General features: G+C 35.6%; 1 protein-coding gene across 19 annotated transcripts in view; it reads right to left on the reverse strand.

Moving 5' to 3' along the window:
• Positions 1 to 1,650: 1,650 nt before the first annotated feature.
• Positions 1,651 to 21,214, reverse strand: part of MPDZ (multiple PDZ domain crumbs cell polarity complex component) — a 175,200-nt gene continuing 155,636 nt past the window's right edge. For all 19 annotated transcript variants that reach the window (XM_058301867.1, XM_058301855.1, XM_058301860.1 and 16 more), the window contains 12 exons: positions 19,335 to 19,480; positions 18,584 to 18,667; positions 18,268 to 18,461; positions 15,916 to 16,063; positions 11,864 to 11,950; positions 10,275 to 10,365; positions 9,308 to 9,351; positions 8,342 to 8,464; positions 6,596 to 6,700; positions 5,917 to 6,029; positions 4,943 to 5,066; positions 1,651 to 3,087 (listed from right to left, as the gene is read on the reverse strand). In XM_058301867.1, the coding sequence (XP_058157850.1) occupies positions 2,941 to 3,087; positions 4,943 to 5,066; positions 5,917 to 6,029; positions 6,596 to 6,700; positions 8,342 to 8,464; positions 9,308 to 9,351; positions 10,275 to 10,365; positions 11,864 to 11,950; positions 15,916 to 16,063; positions 18,268 to 18,461; positions 18,584 to 18,667; positions 19,335 to 19,480 (1,406 nt within the window). In that variant the 3' untranslated portion in view covers positions 1,651 to 2,940. The remainder of the gene's footprint in view (positions 3,088 to 4,942; positions 5,067 to 5,916; positions 6,030 to 6,595; positions 6,701 to 8,341; positions 8,465 to 9,307; positions 9,352 to 10,274; positions 10,366 to 11,863; positions 11,951 to 15,915; positions 16,064 to 18,267; positions 18,462 to 18,583; positions 18,668 to 19,334; positions 19,481 to 21,214) is intronic.

The raw sequence follows: 21,214 nt of genomic DNA on the forward strand, positions 1-21,214 counted from the left end.
AGTGGGTTAGGATAAACAAGTACTTACGACACCCACTGGGCTGCTTTCACCAACTCCAACATACTCATCCAAACTTTAATTTGTTTGGTTGACTTACCCCCACAGGGTAGGCCAGAGAATGCCCTTCATAAAAATCTTTGCTAGCTCATACAGCTTCCAGCAGCTTTCCCTTCATGGGAAGGCCATTAAGTTACTGCTAAGAAGCTGGATATGTCACTGGGAAACTCAAAGGAATTTTATTTCCTCAACTACCTTAATTTACAATTATTAGAGAATATTGCCTGAATTGTTGCAATAGGTTATTCATTCATTTAATATAACTAAGAATCACAGAAGTCTTATATTTCAGAAGTAGATGGAAGCTTTGAGATAAAATAACCTATCATTCCACAGGTGAATCACAGAGGGACTCCATATGTTCATTACTTAGTGGCAGAATTAGCAGAACAAAGGTTCACCAACTCCTTGCTCAGGGCTCAAGTTAGACTTTCCATGTTCATTAATATATTTTTCATTGACTTTTTCCCATTGAACACACATCAGCTCTTGACAATTGTAAAGAACAACCTGTAATATTCTAGCATTAATAGCACCTCAGAAAAACAGACAGGTATACTTCACTTCATTGTACCTCGCTTGTTATAGCACATCCCATATATTGCTTTTTTTTTTTTTTTTGTACAGATTGAAGGTTTGCGGCAACCCTACATCAAGCTAGTCTTTTGGTGCTATTTTTCCAACAGCATGTGCCCACTTTGTGTTTCTATGTCACATGTAATTCTCGCAGTATTTCAAACTTCTTCATTATTATTGTGTTATGGTCATCCCTGATCAGTGATCTTTGATGTCACTATTGTAATTGGGGTGCCCCTAGAACACAGTGAACTTAATTGGTAAATGCGCTGTGTGTGTCCACTGACCTGCTCTTCCCTATCTCTTTCACTCTTCTCGGGCCTCCCTATCTGAGACAACAATATTGAAATTAGGCTAATTAATAACCCTACAATGGCCTCTAAGGATTCAAGTGAAAGAGTCAGTCGATACTGCAAACTTCATTGTTGTCTTATTTTAAGAAATTGCTATAGCCACACCAAGCTTCAGCAACCACCACTCTGATCAGTCAGCAGCACTGAGGTAAGACCCTCCCATCAGCAAAAAGATTACAAGTCAATTGAAGGTATTAATAAAACTTTAGCAATGAAGTATTTTTAAATGAAGGCATGCACTTTTTTTTAGACATAATGCTGCTGCACACTTATCGACTAGAGTATGGTTTACAAGCATAACTTTCATATGCACTGGAAAACCAAAAAATTCATCTGACTTCTTCATTGTGGTATTTGCTTTATTGTGGTGGTCTGGAGCTGAACCCACAGTATCTTTTGAGGTGTGCCTATTCAGGTAGAATGCTTCTCCTCTTAAGATGTTGATTATTTTCCTATGAATCTTTAATATAAGAAAAAATTCTGGACATAAAAATCATTGAACTTTTCATAATGATGTTGTCCAAAGTTTCTTCAATTGTACTCTGGACACCATAAGTTCAGTTAGACATCATAAAAAAAACAATTTTAACTTATAAATCTTGAATAATGTAATAAAGCTTTTCTCCAGTAAAAAGAACCAAAAAAAAAAAAAAAGGCCAGCTTCTTTATTTGTACACCACTTTATTTGTGCACTTATTTATTCACTTCAATTCTGCATTTACACAAAAATGGTGTAATAAAGAAGTATCTGTACACTACTTCTGTTACAAATATAGATAATATTTAAAGTGACTTTATATATTCTAATGTAGGAGTTTCACGCTCTAAATTGGGAATGAACACATGATAATTCCTCACCAGTTGTCTCAATAAACAGCTCCATCTGTTTCCTTTAGTCTTAAACTATTGTATTGTAAAATGTTAATATAAGGCAATGAGATGAAGTTATGTTAATCCCCTTAATTTTTCTATCAATTTACTAATGGCATAAAACCAAAATAATTACTAACTCATTGCTTTTTTTTCCTCTGTCATTAAGATAATACTAATTGAAAACCAATTGCATAGTGCACCAACACATTTGTAGTGCTGTATAAGTTGTCAAAACCAGCACTTAAAATTTCTAGGATCCTTCCATGTTCCTCTACAGTTAGCATGGCTTCTTCTGAGAGGAAACATAATCAACACAGGTTAATATTATTGCTTTACTTTTAGCAACATGAAAATATTTTATAAAAGGACAAAAACTAAAAATGAATATTCGGATGAGCTTTAAATTTTTTCTTTACATACCTTAGGGACAATACTTCATATATTTGCTAATTACTCAATCTTAGAAACTGATTTTAGCAGGAAAAATATGCAAGCATATGAAGATGGGAAGATGAACTTTTAAAATAATAATCACTTTTTTAAAAAGTGAAACTATTTTTAAGCTTTAAAATGGAAAATTCGTCTTTCCTTTTCTTTTGTTGTTTGGCGTGGGGAAAAGGGATTGGGAAAATTAGACATTTTTTTTAAAACTCTCTAAGAATTTCTTCGTAACTTTATATTTTCATTTTTCACCCTAATTCACTGAAAAAGGTACTCTATACTTAGGTTTAGAATTATTTTTCTTTTTCTGCTAACTAGTTGAGCACGTAATAATTTTTGCCCATGTGACTATAAAATGTCAGATATCTTCACAAAGAAACAGTGGATTTTCTTATGCAAATATCCCTTTTCTTTGAGTTCAGGCTTACAGAATGGAAAGGGAAAGGAAAAATGGTGCTAGGCAGTCAGTATGAAAACCATTTGCATATGAGAAAAACCAACTGAAATGTTAATTTTTTCCCCTCCAGTCCTGAATGGCCTAATGAACAGAGCATGGGAAAAGACCACCAGCACGGTTCCATCCTCCCTCCAGTGTGGGATGTGAACGAGGGCTTGGGTTGGCTCAGTTCTGGCAGCCAGTTCAGGAAAGAACCATCAAAGTGACAGTGCCCTTTGTCCGCTTCAGGATGGCAACAGCTTCTTCATGGGTTACTCCTTCTAGACTTTGCCCATTGACAGCAATGATCTGATCGCCCCTTTTTAGACGCCCATCTTCAGAGGCTGCGCCCTGCAATTATAAAGTAGACTTGTTTACTTCTCAAAAAATGCTGCCTCCCAGCAACACAACAGAAAGAGATCTAAACAAGAATGTAAGTCACCCTGCATGTACACACACATTGCTCCAGTGCTCCCCGGATCCTGCACAGCTATTAAGCAATGATGCACATATACAAAGGGGCCTTTTTCCTAAAAGGTTTAAGCATGGAGATTCCAATTTGAGAGTGCATTCAGCAGTCAAGAGATTAGCTGGATGTGTTTTTGGCTGTTCAGCAGAGCAACTGGTGAGAACTCAAATTAATAAAGAATACTTGGGGATTTGCCTAGTAGGGACACAGAATTCAGGATTTTCTTCTATCCCATAAAGAAGACCTACAGAAAGACAAAGGGAGCAGGTAGGAACAAACTGCGGTTTTATGGCATAAGGACTTGTGACCCACAAAATCCAAAGGTTTGCAGAGGCACGAAGCCTCTATTCAAAGCCCACAACCACAATGCCAAGGGCAGGCCAAGACACTAGACCTGACTTTAAGCCCAATGCTAACTCTAATTGTCTGTGGCTTTGGAAAAAATCACTCAAGTTCCCTGTTTCTTAACTTCTAAGGGTAGATGGATTCCTTGTATTCCTTATGGGCCTTTCAGTGATTTAGATTAAATAGACATTGCTGTTTGGGAGGAAAAAAAAACTACAAAAAACTTGAGACATGCTTTTAGTAGGCAATTGTGCAATTAAATATAAGATTAAAAATATGGAAAAGTTAATGAGGAATCCATAATGATGCAAGTCTTAAAATATGTTCTAACCAGCATGCTTTAAATAAATTGTTCCTAGACTGAGGAAAAGGACTGCATGACTCTTCTACTCACTGGCAAAGGCTGTCAGTATTTTTGGACATATCAATGGCTTCAAAATCTCTTGAATATTAACAACTAGTTTGCTGCAAGTACAGCACTTGAGATTTTTTAAAAAGGTTGCTTTTAAAAATAATAGAATGTTAACTCCACAGGTAGATACCTTAAAGGACCAATGCACTAATCTCAAGTCCTTGTATCAAAGCTTTCAACAGGTTGTGGCATATATTTTGCTCCTTCGCACTGTAAAATTATGGGATTCTGGTTTTTCTTCTCGGGAAATTTTGTCCAATTTTGTAGCGCTTGAAAAAATTTGTTAACAGTGTATTACAATAATTATATAGGATTATATTATTTTAATGACTTCACCCAGTTTATAACAGTGATACTCTGAACATTAAGACAGAATGATTTACTATATGACACAACTATATACAAATGGCTTTTTAAATTTTTTTATTGAATAGTTAACTTATTATTGGAGATAGGGCTGCCAGATACTCTTCAATATTATTTCAGTAGCTATTTTTCTATCTTAGTCAATGAATTTTCATTTGTAAAAAAAAAACACCTTGTGAACTGATCTGCACATACCTTTTATGTTCTTTTTCCCCCAGATTTTATATTCCACAACAAAATAAATGCTAAGAAAAAGAAAAGCCAGTGCTCTGAAACACACATCTCCAAAATGTTCTGTTTTCAAAAGACAATCACCGCAACTTGTTTTCAAAGAAAACAAACAGACTTTACTGTCTGAAATTCATGAATATTTCTATGTATATTGTCGAAAGCTCCCACAGAATTTCAATTTGAGTCTATTTTCCTTTAAACACAACTAAACCACAAACTGGATAAAAATATTTAATGGTCTGTTCCTGTAGGGAGTTCTGAAAGAAAATGATCAACTGTTAACCATTTGGCATTACCTCGGGCCATAAACTAATAAGCCAGCTGCTGACCACTATTAATGAATGGTTAAGGGAAAAGAGGATGGTTAGAATGAGTAAGCTTACCTTTGCAAACACTGTTTTAACATAAATGGGTAAGTCTCCATGAGGGCTGCCATATCCTCCTACTATACTGAAGCCTAAGCCATCTGGTCCTCGGTCTAGCATAATAGACTTACATTGAGGAGGTCTACAGTAAAGGGGAGAAAAAGAGGTTTTGATATTTTTAAAAATGTATCTCTGTGAATCTGACATATACCTAGAACTAGCACTAGTCTGTGTGCTGCTGACAGTGGGTATATTATGGGTATTTTTGGGATTCTTAAATTGTCAGTACATGCTGTGCTCAGGGTTTTAAATTTACATAATCTAATGAAATCCTACTTAACACCCTAATTCTATTACTCATTTATGGTTTCCTTATACTAACATATTCACGGAATGTTCTCATTGCATGTAGAAACTCATTCTTTTTTCCAGTTTATTTGAAGTGAGACGGTTGAAGCGCAGGGATGACCATGGAGTAAGTCATAAACATTAGTATCCCAAAGCTCAGAGAGAAAAATCATTATAGGAATGCAACAGCTCCATCAGATGCTTTAAAAATTCTAATGCATTCCTCTCTTCTCTCCCTCTGTATTTTCTCATGCCTTTGTACTAATGGGATGGGTAATTGAATTTTTTTCTACCAAAAGGATGATTTATTAAATGAGTAGGCAATGCGGGGATTTTTTAATGGATAGATTTGTTCCATTTCCACTTTAAGAGTAAAATGTTCCTCAAACAAACTCAGAACTGAAAATGAATGCAGGGAAGTGGCTCCCCTATCTGCCTGCCCATCTATCTATCTATTTTTGATGACCTAAATTCATGCCACAGTTATTTAACACTTTAGAAACACTTGGGTTTCATAGTTTATATCTCATTTCTGATTATTTCACCTCTATATGAATACAAAGAACATGGGTCAGAAGATGCAACTGTCAGGGGGATTTTTTCCAAGTGACAAATGACATACAACCCAAAAGATATGAGCTCACCCTAAATCATCCTGAAAGACACTGCTTGGCGTCAGTCCTGTGAAAGAAAGACTAGAACTGGCAGGCTCCTGCTGATGACCTGTGACCACACTTACATCTCCTCCAGCAACCACCTGGGCATCAGATATGTAAACGAGAAGAGAAAAACTCACACTCATATGGCAAGGGACACAGTAGTAATTTTTCTTCAAAAAGAGGATCTAGATAAAAACATGTGCTTTATTGTCAACTTAATCATATCTGTTAACCTAAAATATAACCAAATATAACAAGGTCCAGAGTGCTTATCAACTGACAGTAAAACAAATTCTACAAATTCAATTCTACAAAGTTCTTTGATGCTTTTAAAACATGGTCTCCTATGCAATTATTTTTCAAAGATCTTTAGCATAAAAGCCATTCACTCACACCACTTAAAATTCTAGTGATTAAGCATTTACTGCAAAGGCCTTGTATTTTTTTTTCCTTTACATATAAAATACGAGACAATAAATGCATCAGGATAAAAATGTTAGGGAATGTGTTTCATATGCACTTTCTTGGAACTCTCAATCATTTCTGTTCAAGAGAAATATTAAATAAAATAATAGCAGGAGATTTAATCATTTTTCCTAACATCAAAGCTCATTTGTCCTCAAGCTAGCCATATTCTGAATAGCACTTGGGATAAAAATCTTACCTGCATTTCAATGGAGCCAGAGGCATTTTTCAGTAAATTAACTGCTTGGGTGTGAGTCATCCCCTCAGTGGATGTGCCACAGATAGTGACAATCCTATCCCCAACCTACAAGGGGGAGAAAGAGCCACATGCTAAAGCAGCCACAGGGAGTGGGACATTAAGACAGTCATTTCCTTCTCTATCTTTCCACATGCATAGAGTCACAGGAAGTCTGAAAAGCAGCAACCACAAAGAGCATTCTGTAGTCTACCCAGGAGAAGGAAGTCACTCTTCCCTTCTCTTCACTTCTCCTGTGTAAGACATTACTTCCTATTAAAAATAATAAAATATCTGACATGGTTTGGAAATCAGAATTTCTCTGAACATATTATTATAAACATAAGCTGTAACTCTAACAGGGCTTGGCAAATTAGAGCCCATGGGCCAAGCTAGCCCACTGCCTGATTTGGTAAATAAAGTCTTGTTGGGATGCTCATTGGTTCCATTAACCTCTTGTCCATGGCTGCTTCTGCGCTACAGTTCATGAGTCGAGTTGTTGCATTCGAGGCCCATATCTTGTGAAGCGTAAAACACAGACTGTCTGGCTCTTTCAGGAAACTCTGACTCCTGTGCTAAGTGTACAATCAGTTTTTAAGTTGTAGTCATAGATTTAGATTTCAAAGGAGACAGAACCATCCTGACTCAGAGGCTGAACTAAGATGTTACAATATCCGGAGACTGTCTGAGGCATGAGGCCATACAGATCTTACTTTAGAGAGACTGGCTAATGATTTTAGAGCTGGGCAGTAAGCTCGAATTCTAGTGTAGAGTGTTACATTTGGATAAGCCCTCAATTTCAAAGGAATTTCATACAGTTTTATAACATTGTAAATCATATTTAAACTTCTAAGAAACTTATAATCAAATGCAACATAAACGATAACTTTCATTTAAAAATGTTAAAGTGGTATTTAAACTAGTGAAACATTTAAGGAAAAAAATTACTTCATGCTAGTGTTCTGAAAACATTTTGTTTTTTCTTTTTTTTTTTACACTTTTTAAATTAAAGTTAATAGATCACAAAGAACACTACATTAAAAAACATTTAAAAAAACATAAGAGGTTCCCATATACCCCGCTCCCCACCCCCCCACCTCATCATTTTTGTAAATTGTATTTTTTTGAAGAAAAAAATGTTACATTAAAAAATCTAAGAGGTTCCCGTATATGTTCCATCCCCCACCCCACTCCTCCCACACCAACAACCTCCTCCATCATTGTGGCATACTCTCATCACACTCAGTGAACACATTTTAGAACATTGCTGCACCACATAGTAATAGTTTACCCTGTAAATCACATTCCCCCTAGTACATTCAGTAGGTTATATAAAGTCCAGCATATGACCCTGCAATATCATTTAGGACAACTCAAAAGTTCCAAAAATGCCCCCACATCAAGTCTCATTTTCTGTTTTCTTTTAACTTGTTCCACATAGTTTCAAACAAGGAAAAAAAGGTTAAGAAACAGCTGCAAATCTTCCCACTTTATTTACTTGCAAATTTGCATATAACAGCATCATTTTCTCCTTTCTTTAAATTTCTTTATCCTTTACCCAAAGCAATCTTTGCTGTGGCTGGATTAGCTGATTTAAAAGCAGACACAGCATTTAGTATTGCCTCACAACAGTTGGCCAGATTCAAAGGTTTTACCAAAACTTTTACTACATTTGCCAGGGCTGCTGCTTCCATTAGTAGTAAAACTTACTCTGAGTTTCTGGGTCTGAGCTGCAACTCCATTTGGGTGCATCATTGCAATAAATACAGGAACATCACCAAGGGGACTGCCCACTCCTCCAGCAATGCTGATTCCCAGTGAGTCAGTAGGTTCCTGCCACGGGAACAGACAAGGTATTTTAATTTTAATCAAAGGGATATTTTCAATAAACACTTGTTTCTTTGGCACAATCTTCTACAGTTAACTCTGATGTCCTAGGTGTGAGAATGGAAAATTAACCTCAAGAAAATTGCATTACTTTATTTGATGCAGGTTGTTACTATGAAAATAAGGTCCTTAGTGTGGAAAATAAGCATCTGTTCCAGAGGTAAAAGTCACCAAAGCATGCTAAATGGAAACTATGTTGGAGGACTAAGAAAAAGCAGGTAAACTGATGAAGTAAAGAAAGACCACAATTTTTGGAATCAGAGAGACCTTTGTTCTAAGCTAGGAAGCCCCACTTAAAAATTCTGGGGCCTAGAAAAAGTCCTCATCTCTCAATGAATGAATCCCTATATCTTCATTTACAAAAAGGAGTTGATAAAACCTGTTAAGTGTCTACAGGACTGTTCAACACATAAAAAAGGATCAATAAATGGCAGCAACTCTTCTCCCTCTTGTGCATGGCTGCTGGGGAAATCTGTTTCAGGGGAACTAGGACATATTAGTTGGAGGCAAAGATTCATGCATCAGTATGAGAAGTGAGAGGGCCTTATTTAGTGTAGGGCCAGGTTGAGGCCATTTTTGGAAATACAGAATATGCCAAAAATGATATTTCTAACAAGGTGCTATGACCAGGAAATTCAGCAATGGTTGCATTGTGCTATTTCCACTATACACAGTACATAATTTTTGCCGTCGGGTACTTTAAAACAGTAAGAGAGCTTTCGGGAAAATATATATGCAGATGTCTTTCAAGTCAAGAGAGTTTAGATTCTTTCCTCTCCCTCAAGTTACCTTTTTTATTTCAATTGTTCTTAATCCCTGTATTTCAGATGACACTGTAAAGGTGAAAAAGAAAAAATAAGGTTACTGAAGCATTTTGATGTCTTTTAAAATCTCAGTCTATGCCTGGGGCTGGCTGATAGTACAAAGGGGATACCCTAATTCCTTTTGTTTAGAAGAGGTTGCTCCAACTTACTTATATACCTAACTAGACTTGTCTCACACAGGTTCTTTATTTCTCCATTTAGAACAAAATACAACTATCTTGTTTCTTCCTTTTCATTTTAAGCACTGATTATATAACTGTATTATTCATTTTGACTGAGTCAAGGACAGAATGTGCTTTGGATAGAAAGACACATGTGCAAAGCTAAGAGAAATAAAGCTGTGATGCATTAAAAAAAATCTATGGACTTAAGGGCCTAAATTTGTAGAATATTAGTCAAATTGAAAACAGAGATAGCCATATGGTTAGTTTCTTTAACTCTTAACCAATGTGCCAAGCCAAAAAAACAAACAAACAAACAAACAAAAAAACAACAAAAAACCTCTCATGATTTTGTGACTAAAACATGGGAGCATCACATCAATTTTCTCAATCAAAATTTTTGAAATCTTCATGGAAAAGGAAGGCTTTTACTTAATAGCATCTTCTGATGTCTCAGTATTACATTAAATAGAAAAAGAGAATAAAATCAAATATACCAATCTGCTTAGTAAGAAAAATTACAGGATCCTGATTCTAATGCTTTGTTTATCCTTTAGTGTGTCAAACATCAAATGGAAAAACCCATCATCAGCACAGCTTCGTGTTGGTCAGAAGTTTTTGCCAACACACCATTTTTGCACCAATACTAGAAATATAGCATAATTTAGGAGAAAAGAAAGCTCAGAGGTAATTTAAAATAGGAAACAAATAAGCATTGATGGCCAAAATTCAAAGCAGTAAATTATGCTTAAGATATCAAGCCAATCTTACATGCATTCTTCTTTGAGTTACTTTCCAAGGACTCAGATGTACTGGATCCAGACAGTGGAAAAGTGAAAGATGACAGGCTGCCTTCACTCACCTATAAATACACAACAATTATTTTGGAAAGTCTGGGAATAATAATGCCCCATAAATACCACTTTAAAAAAAAAATAATCCAATTCTTTTAATGCATCTAGAAAGAATAACCTGATATTTGAAGAGCAATTTAAATGTGGTCCCTAGCAATTTTCTTTCTTTTCCTCTTTAAGAACAAGTTGCCTAGTGACATAAATGAATTGGAGATATACAGCTAGATGCAATTGACTCCAACCTACTCAAAATTTTCATAATTATATTCAAGCTAATCCTCCCTAAATTTAAATTGATGATATGCATAGACTGGAACTTAAACAAAAAACTGGAGAATTAGGATCAGTCAATAGGAAACTCACGTTAGTAACTAAGGAGGTGAGTAAGAGGGTCTTTAAGGACAGGTTCATGAAAATAGCCTTTTGTTATCAGAAAATAAGACTAAGGAAAGGGACTTGCCAAGGGTCTTGAACAGTATTTTTTTACATAACAAGGAGAATGTACAGTTCATCCATATAAGACTTTTTTTCAGTTGAATATTCATGGACTGGTATAAATGCTAAATAAAAATATGCCATCTCAGTAGGCTTTTCATAGAGAGGGTGGTTAACTTTTGAGAACATGCTAAAAGAAGCATGTCAGAAAGAAGAAGGTATGAAATAAAGTTCCTTAAAATCACTTACAGACTAGTCAGAATCTGCACTTAGCTTACCTGTATGCTCTCATCTCATGCTCTTCTCTATCTCAAACTCTGAGCTACATGCCGTTTGCTGAAGACGCCAGGCTTTTTCATGCTTATGGGTCTTTGAATATATTCCTCCCTCTTCCATGAACACACTTCCAGGGATTAATTCTGAGCTGATCTTTAGACTGACTCAGTTCAGAGACTGTTTCCTTAAATCATGATACTGACTCTACGCAGATAAACTTAGCAATCCAAGCAACTGGTGCTTGCTTCTACCAGAATATCTGTACATAGTGACATCACTTGGAGTCCCTGTTGTCAGACTGCATTTCTTGGAGGCAATAAAAACACTTCTTTAAAAAATTTAACCAAGTTTTGCTTTTCAGCTTCAAAAAAAATTATTGACCTATATCATTCATACATGAACATTCATAAGCAATTAAGTGCATAGTAAATGTTGTGAACTTAAAATGGGCAAGGAAAAAACAGTGCTTTCTTTTATCTCTACTTGGTCCCAAGAAAGAGATGCTGAACGGGAATGTATTGGGGGGTTAGAAGCAGTGTGCCTTGTACCTAATCCCTGGGAAATCTTTTATAAAATCTTAAATTAATTATCCATTTTTGTTGGTGCACAATGGAATTGGATGTCCTGTGGGAGATGTGACAAAAATGCTGAGCACTGCTTCAGAGCAGGGCGTGGAGAGAGCAGAGGTCACCAAGCCTGTGCACAGGACCACGGGCTGACCTGCGGTTTGAACCACCTGGGAGTTCCTATGTTCAAACGTGTTGTACCACACTGATGGATTCCACAGCCACTCACCTGGCTGCTTTGAGATGGCCTCCGCTCTGAATGGAAAGGACCAGCTTTGATTCTTCCAACTTCCAAGGTTACTGTGCCTAGAGAACACTGAAGGAATGGCTGTTTTATGGAAATGTTTAAATAAAACACAATGATCATCCTTAGAAATACATCTGACTCTTCAAGAGTGAGTTTTTCAAAGACAACTTCCTTTTGGAATTTCTACAAGTAAGGACACCTCCAAATCCTCCACAGAAAAGGCTTTTCGAAAACATTAAAAAAAATAAAAAGAATAACCACAAGCAGCAGCAGCAGCAGCGGCAGGGTCCATCTTATTACCTCACGATTTAGATGGAGACCATTTCTTCTAAGCAAAGGGAAACTGAGAATGAGCAATTAACTCATTAAACAGACCGGCCAAATCAATTGAATAACCGAGTTTAAAACAGGGGAACAAGAAAAATAAAACCACCACAACAACTTGTTTAACCCTCAATAGCAGAGAGATTCAGAAAACTAGGTAAGTTCTCTGTCATCACATTGTACTGAGTAGACCTGTTATACAATGCTTAAATAAGCCACATCGCTAAAGAAATAAACATAAGACAAGAATTGAGGACAATTTTCCTGTGTTCCATTGCAAATAAAAACCTAGGAAAACCAGAAATGCTATAATTTAATATGGCAGCAGCGCAGTGAGGCGCTTGAGCCCTGGGCTTTTGGAGTCAGACACACTGGTTTAAATTTGGATGCTGCCATGTGAACTCAAAAGCTATCTAACTTTGGTAACTCTTATATTCTGATTTTTAAAAACACAGACCATTCTGGGTTGTTGTGATAAGTAAGACAATCTATGTACAATGCTTATCACAGGCTCTGGCATAATGTAATATAATATTATGCTGCTTCTGACTGGAGCATCAAGGATGTATGTTGCTCTTGAACTTATTAATCATGAATCAAACTTTGGAAGTTCAGAACTCAACTGCAAGATCCATAAGTTGGGTTGTTTGTTGTTTTCATTTGTGTAACTTCAGAGGTAGATGAGTTCTATATATTAATGATCTACTTTATAAAGTTACAACTCTTTCATCTACCTATAACATACCTTTTTCAAATATCAACAGTTTCTATTATGATAAAATTTTTTAAAGTTAATTTTTCCATCATAAAAGCAAGTCATGCTCATTAAAGAAAAATTCGAAAATAAAATGAAAAAAGAAGGAAAAAAAACAGGACCTCATAATCCCAACAATTATCTCATAAATTTTGTTTAAAAACTTATTCTAAGGGGCATGGATGAAACTCAGTGGTTGAGTGCCTGCTTCCCACGTATGAGGTCCTGGGTTCAATCTCTGATACTCCTTAAAAAACAAAACAAAAACCTTATTGTAAGATTTCATTTTCATTTAAATCATTGTGTCTGCACTATAAAATGCCATTTTTGGTCATACAGTCTTAGGCTGATCATACATTCTTCTATGTTAAGATAGTCATCAGGAACATCATTTTAAACAGAGGCCTATTAGACCAAGAATATAGACCAAAGTCTATATAGTATTTGTCATTTGTGTTGCTTCTAGTTTTTCTGTTATTATAGTCAACGCTGCAATGAACCTTATAGGCATGAAGTTTTTGTGCACTGAGGATTATTTATGCATGCAATGTTTTTCAATGAAGAATTACGAGGTCAAAACAAGAAGCAGAAGCAACAGCCACAGCAACACATATTTAAGACTTTCATTATTTACTGCCAAATTGGTTTTTCAAAATGGCTGGTTTAGGCCACTGTCTCTCCACATCATTGATATAATTTCGTCCATTGCTAGAGTCACAATAATTCTACAGTAGAATACCAGTAAGTTCACTCTAATCCGTATTTTATTCCTGTGGAGACAGTGGCCATGGGAGTTGCTGAGGGCAGAGAGAGGGAAAAAGAGGTGTGATACTGTGGCATTTTCAGGACTTGGAGTTGTCCTCAATGATACCACAGGGACATATGCAGGATATTATATATCCTGCCATAACCCACTGAATGGACTGGGAGAGAGTGTAAACTACAACATAAACTATAATCCATGTGCTGCAGCAGTGCTCCAAAATGTATTCATCAAATGCAATCAATGTACCACACTAATGAAAGAAGTTGTCGATGTAGGAGTGGGGGGTGTGAGGAGAGGGGTATAAGGGAACCTCTTATATTTCTTAATGTAACATTTTGTGTGATCTATGTATCTTTAAAAAAATAATAATAAAAAAATTTTTTTAAAAAGGCTGATTTAGGGACCAGATGTGGCTCGAGTAGTTGAGCTCCTGCCTCCCACATGGGAGGTCCCAGGTGCAGTTCTCCCAGTGCCTCCTGAAGAAACAAAAACAAAACAAGCAAAACAAATGATAAAACCACCTCAGGGAAGCTGATGTGGCTCAGTGCTTGAGCACTGGCTTCCCACATATGAGGTTCTAGGTTTAATACCAGGCCCCTGGTACCGCAAAAAGAGGAAAAAAAAAAAAGGCTGGTTTAACTGGCTTTAAAGTTATTTATGTTGTTTTATGGATGTACCATCTTCCCACTCTCTTTAAGATATATCTATCTTACAGATATAACAAAAATTTTAAACTTATTTCCAAAAGGAGCCTACTCCTCCTTAAGTAATGCTAATTTTGAAGAATGGTAACTCTAGTAACAAATGACAGGGTTTTTTAAAAAAATTGATAACAATTTATATACACATTCACACATCAGATCTTGCCTAAACCAGAGGTTAATTCAAAGAGGCTCACTTGAAATCCCTCCATGGAATTCAGTCCCTGAGAAGGTGCCTGGTACTGTCTACCACCAGGACCTTAAACAGCTCCAGCCTACTGGGTGCGGCATTGTGAAGCACTGAGTACAGAGAGCAGAGCATTTCTAAGCAAATGTTGAACTGCTCTTCATATCATTAAACACGTGCTAGGTAAAGGGAAACAATAAGATGATCTCAATGGTTGTTGAGATTGTTGTCTTACTTTTTACAGAAACAAAGAACTTCTTTAGAATCTGGAATATGCCCTTACTGGGAATGTGTTTAGTCCCAAGAATGATATTTTCCAGTATCTATTCTTAAACTTTACAATTTATGTTTAAAATGAAATGAGGTCTATCATTCCAATCAGAAAATGATTCTCCATGGAGAGTCTTCTTTGGAGGAAATCAATTTCATGACGTAAAATGTATTTAAGTCTAGAATGCTACCTAGGGATGAGACCTATAATTGTTGCGGTAATTCCTAGTGAAGGTGCCACCGGGGAATCTGCATTAAATCCCCTTCACATCAGAAGGATTGTCCATTCAAGCCTGATTTTAAATGTCAACATATAAATAGCTGAACAGTTTTGAGTTAGAATAACATTTGGACCAAATACCGCCTTCTTAGGTAACCAGTCCAATGAAATCAGATTTCCTTTCCTTTTATGGGTCATAACGGGTCAAATCTATACTGTCAATTCTTCATCTCTGAGAGATACAAGAAAATGTCCAAACTGGTGTGCCCAGAAAAGGGTTAAGGAGGGGGCTGGGACAGCAAAGGACAGAAAGCATGATCCCCAGTAGCTCCTTAGGGCCCTTCTTGCCTCTGATGATCTCCCACATTCAGCATTTCTGCGAAGTCACATTTCAAGTCCATCTGTACTTTGCATTAAGGTCTTTACTTACGCCAGAAGTCATAACAAGGAATTCAGAAATAAATATGGGGTACTGAGATTGAGACTTTGTTTTCTTTCCTGATAGTCTGGATATAGTGTTTTCTTTGAAGCAAACCCATACAAAACTCACCTCAAACTTAAAAGATTTACTAATATTATAGATATTTAGTTCATAATTTTTACTACATCTAAATAAATATAAAACAATGTAATATATGTAGATTTACCATTGAAAAATCTGCCACTGGAATATGGCATATTACTTATAAATGTCTTATTTAAATGAAATTTAAATAAAGAGAAGTCTACTTATTTGACTATGGTAGCCCAATGCTAAATTATCTTTCTTTTTCTATTGGATTACAAAAATTAATTTGGCATCTGGTTTTTACCTTTAGCAAAGCAGCAACCACTTCCTGGGTGGCATCATGGACATCTTCTCCATTCACCATTAATATCTGGTCTCCCTGCATCAGTCTTCCATCGGCATCTGCAATTCCTCCTTTGACAATGTCTGACACAAATACACCAGTATCATTTCTGGAAACACAATTTTGAATTTCAACATTATTTTTTCAAGGTTTTATGAAAATTAACATTTTTAATGGAAATTTTTTATTTCTATAACTTTCAAAGAGTTTTGTTTTGAGCAACACTGGGCAACATTATTAGATTATTTTTGTGATAAATATTAGCTGATGTTTTATAGTATTTCTTGATTTCTTGATTAAAAAGATCTGTTAAATTTTTCTTCAACAATTCTAACACTGTGAGAAGAAGGGGGCACTATTTTTCTCATTTTAAGGGTCATGCACTAGTAATGGTAAAAATGTGAATTATATCCATTCCTTGTGTACAAAATCTATTACTTCCCATCATCATGAAGCCTTGAGTGGGTATTGATCTGTGTTATATAAACATCATTAACATTATTGAAAATAAATAACTTAATGGGTATCACAAACAATAGCCATTGGCTACCCAAAACCTGAGCATCATTACTGTGGTGCCTTTTATTTTAAATCATTAATGATCTAACTTTAACACAAGACAGATTAATGCACAACAAATACATTCTATTCTTATCCCAATCCACCTTTCATTCACAAAACTGTTAAAACAAAATCAAAGAAAAACAACTTCTTATTAAGACTAGAAAGGTAACTGCAAGTAGAAAAATAAAATGAAACTTGAATTATATCACTTATTCTTGCCAAGGCCATGGCCTTAAAATGTCATTTCAGGGGAGCAGTTATAGTGCAAGTAGTAGAGTTGTCTGCTTCCCATGTACAAGGTTCCAGTTCATTCCCCGGTATCTCCTTAAAAAAAAAGGTAGAAATAAAATTTTCTTAAAAAAAAACATTTATTTTGCCACCTGATCCTCTGCTTCTCCATCTTTATAATAAGGGTGTTGGATTAAATGTTAAATGGTCTTTGCATACTCTTCCCAAGGCAAATATTTTAGGACCCATTAATGGAAGTGTTTATAGTGACCCAGTGACCCCATATGTTGTGGTATTCTGGCATCCAAAATGAATTTTAACTGCCTGCATTTCACAAAAACTGGACTAGCGATACTATATTCTAAAAGAAGTATTTAAATTTTCAAAGCACATTCCCACTGAAATTAAAATAATTCCTATATTCTTTCATATGCTAAAAAATATATAACTTTTAATTGATTCAACAAACCAAACTAATGTAAATGTCCCTTTTCCCCACACAGAAACCCCACTGTTGAGCAAGGTAATCACAGCGATGCTTTGGGCATCCTGAAGAACACTTATTTCCAAATAAGGCTATTCTTACATAAAGGTCACAATTTTGTTCATTTTTAATCATTGTAAAAAAAAACAAGCTATTTTGAAATGATGGGTATCAGTGGCCTGAAGTATGGTGATTTTTAACCATTGCAGAATAAAGAGATACTTTTCACTGAGAATTGGTCAAACATGAATAATGCTGACTTCATTTTTAACTATTTGGTACAGTCTGAGGATTAAATGCAGATGGGCTTGTAAAAGTAAAAGCAGGAAAGATTTAGGGTACTCAAGGGATTACATATTTTTTAATACAATTTATATATAAATATAAGTTATATAAGAATATAAATAAATTCGGTGCTCTATTTATATACATCACCATTCCTGGCCCAAAAACTATTCTTTCAGTTCCCTTCTCACGGCATGCTCTTAGTCTCCATGACTGGCTTATTTCACGCTGACCTGTATCCCTAAAATATCCTTCACTTCTTTTTAAAGACTCTCATTTATCACTTATAAGTTTTCCCTAATCCATTTCCTTTAATTAAATAAGGTCACTTAGACCTTTCTCTCTTGGTCCCACAGCTCTCCCATGATGCATCTCTGGCACCCAATTTAATAGATTGCTTTGTTACAAGACTATATGATATCCTCACTCATTAGACTGTGAATTTCTTGGGGTCAGAACTCTTTATTCCTGATAACTTAATGCATTTCCCAACAGACAGCAAGGATTCAAAAAAATGCCAAATGGCTTTTTGTTGAGTATCTTCAGAATCTCCCAAAATACAGACTCACAAAGTTCAAAATCAGCATCCTTTCACACTCTAATAGCGAATGGACCAGCAACGGCAACCTTCAGAACACTAGCAATCGATAATTTTACTACTGCGATTACTCTTTAAAAGAACATACATTAAATCATGTCCAAAAGGTCAAAGTCTGTTGGTTTCTGCGATGGGCTTTTCTCCTCAGTCATACCTTTTACCAACAATACTTAAGCCCAGGCCTTTCCCTGGCCTCTTCTCCAGCTCAACGGTGAGGGTGTCATACACGTCCTCCTCTTTGTATGGGGCCTCATCCCTGTAGAGGGTCAGGCGCACTCTTTGTGGCGTCTGTCTCAGGACATTAATTGCTTCATCATGGGTGGCCTTTCTCAAGTCAATTCCATTCACCTGCGCGGAAATGGGATACTGTGTGTGAGGAACCAGGTGAGTTAAGAGTTAAAAGAAAAAAAGTTCCAGAGAGTAGCCTTTTCTTTGCAAATTGTAAAAGTCAAATCCACGAAATTCTGTACCTCTAATATCTGGTCTCCGGCCCAGAGTCTCCCGTCTATACAGGCTGCTCCTTCTTCATAAACTTCATGGATAATAATGGCACCCTAAGGGCCAAAACGAAACATATGCATGCTTTATCACATTCTTTCTAGGAATCATGGACAAAAATGGAGTCCAAATACATTACCTTTACACACAGAGGTAAGGGTTGAATACCCACTGGATCCATAGGTGAGTCACATATTAAATTTAAAGAAAAGTATTACATAACGATTTTTGCTAAAAGGCTAAAAAAGCTTATACTTTTTCCCTAATGACATGACTATTTAAAGAAAAAATTATAAAGTACATAAATCATAATTCACACACAATATATCATTTCCATCTGCAAATGAAATCATTAGAATTTAAAGGCAATATTTAGAAAATTTTGTCTAAAAATCATCCAATTTTTCAGACTCCTTCCACTATGAGTCTAATCCAACCACATCCAGTCAGTAAAAAGGAAATTAAAATATGGCACGAACTGGTGAACTGATAGAAATATTTTGATCTAAAGGTCACAATTACAAAGTGTAACAGAATCTTATTGATTGCATATCAGCTTACTAAAAGTAAAAATTCCCATATCTCACGGAATAGTTGGCTTACTAAATTTAAAAAAAAGACACATACACAAAACAATGAATGGTATGTTTTTCTAGGTCTTTCTATTTCATTCAGTAACACTAGAAAAAGTCCCTCGGATAATGATCTCTAGTGTGTACTCACCAGCAGGGTGTCAGACCCACCAACAATGCTCAGGCCCAGCCCTGTTCGCCCTTTGGAAATCTCGATTGTTGTTTCACAGCCAGGGATAATGGGGCAAGTTGCAGGATCAGAAGCAAAGATTGCTGGTGTTGATGATCTGCTCCAACCTAAAAATTAGTTTGAAAAATAAAATGAAAGAAAAATCAAAATTGACAGAAGTGATTTGTATCAAATTCACCATACTGGTTGCCTCTGGTAGGGAAATGGGCCCCAGAATGGAGACAGGGAGATGTCAAATTTATCTGAAATCTTTTAGTTATTTTATATAAAAACATCAAACAAAATACAATTAAGTCATCACTGTTAATTTAGGATGTTGTGCACAAAATTACTTGTTAAATTAGCTGTTTTTTAAATTGCTAAAAACATGTATAAAAGAGTTAGAACAGATAGTTGAACTTTTAGTTTCACTTTGATATTTTACATTTCACTGGAGCCAAACATACTTCCTATGAAATTATGACTTGTAAAACTTCGAACTGAGGTGCGTGGCAGAGACCTCGAACGACATTCAGGAAAAACCACAGAACGCAGCCACCATCACTCACTCCCCTCATGGTGCCTTTCCAGGCTTCTCATTTCTTTCCCTCTCCAATTCTTCTTTATCCTTGAGTATTTATGCTCATCTACTCAATTCTGAGTATATATGCAACTGGATTTAATATCTGAGTTTATAAAACATCAAGTGAAACTCATTTGTAGTTTCCTTTCTTGGCTTTTACTTGACATTTTATAAATTTTGATATTAAAACTTGCTGCATATATGATCAGAATTGAACAGAGAGTAATAGTTTACAATAAAACAAGGCGAATGCTTCTTCACACCTTGTCTTGTGATTATTTTCACGTCCTAGCATATGCTTTATGTTATACAAAATAGCATGCACAGCATACCAAAGAGCATGTTTTAGGAAAGGTAGGAAATCTAGTAGTTTATGCTTTAGACAAAATGTTTTCTTTATAAGAAAATGGAGATTATTTTCTTGTTTCTGAAAAGGTAAGAATAGGTATAAGATGTTTTACTGTATGCTACATTTTCATTTAACATTTCATATTTTTTAACAATGCTATTTCAGGATCAAAATAAAATTGAAAATTGAGAAAAATTCCATATAATTATTTAACACTTCAGTGAATTATCAAGTCTTCCTAAATAAAGGATTATTTTAATCAGATATGTACTATTTTAAGACTTGTTTTCCAACTATATTGTCAATGTTTTAAATGACTGTTTCCTTCAAAAAAAAAAAAAAACCCACAAAAAACAAAAAAAATGGAATGTTTCAGTTTGGAGGCCAAAGAATTTTTTTCCCCCAACTGTGCAAAAAGCCAACATGTTCAAGGTGTTTTTTTTTTTTTTAATTTTGATGCTGTAAAGAGTGAAATTTACTATTTTGTTAAAACAGCAGTGTAATTTTCCCCAAAAAGTAATGCAAAGGGATAATTTGCTTTGATGTTCTAGACTGGCATTTTAATGATAATTCAAGTATCAAGCCAAGGTCCATATACATCCGTTTCACCAACTTTGACAGGATCTACTGTTACACCCAAACCACAGAACTCAAATCTAATTTATATACTGTCATAATGACAGCATTTTTAAAGGGTTTCTTGTAGTGCCAGGTACTTGCCTGTGAAGTGGGATAACTGTATACATTTTACAAATTAGAAATTGGGGCTCAGAGAAGCTAAACTATTTGCACAGTATCAAAAATGAATGTTAAATGAACATAAACTAATGAAAACTAAGTGGGTGAGGGGAGTATATGGGAAACCGGTATTTTTCTGCCTGATTTTTCTATGAACCTATAATTTCTCTAAAAAAATAAATGAATAAGAAT

This window comes from Dasypus novemcinctus, chromosome 8 (assembly GCF_030445035.2).
Source record: "Dasypus novemcinctus isolate mDasNov1 chromosome 8, mDasNov1.1.hap2, whole genome shotgun sequence".
NCBI classification, from domain to species: Eukaryota; Metazoa; Chordata; class Mammalia; order Cingulata; family Dasypodidae; genus Dasypus; species Dasypus novemcinctus.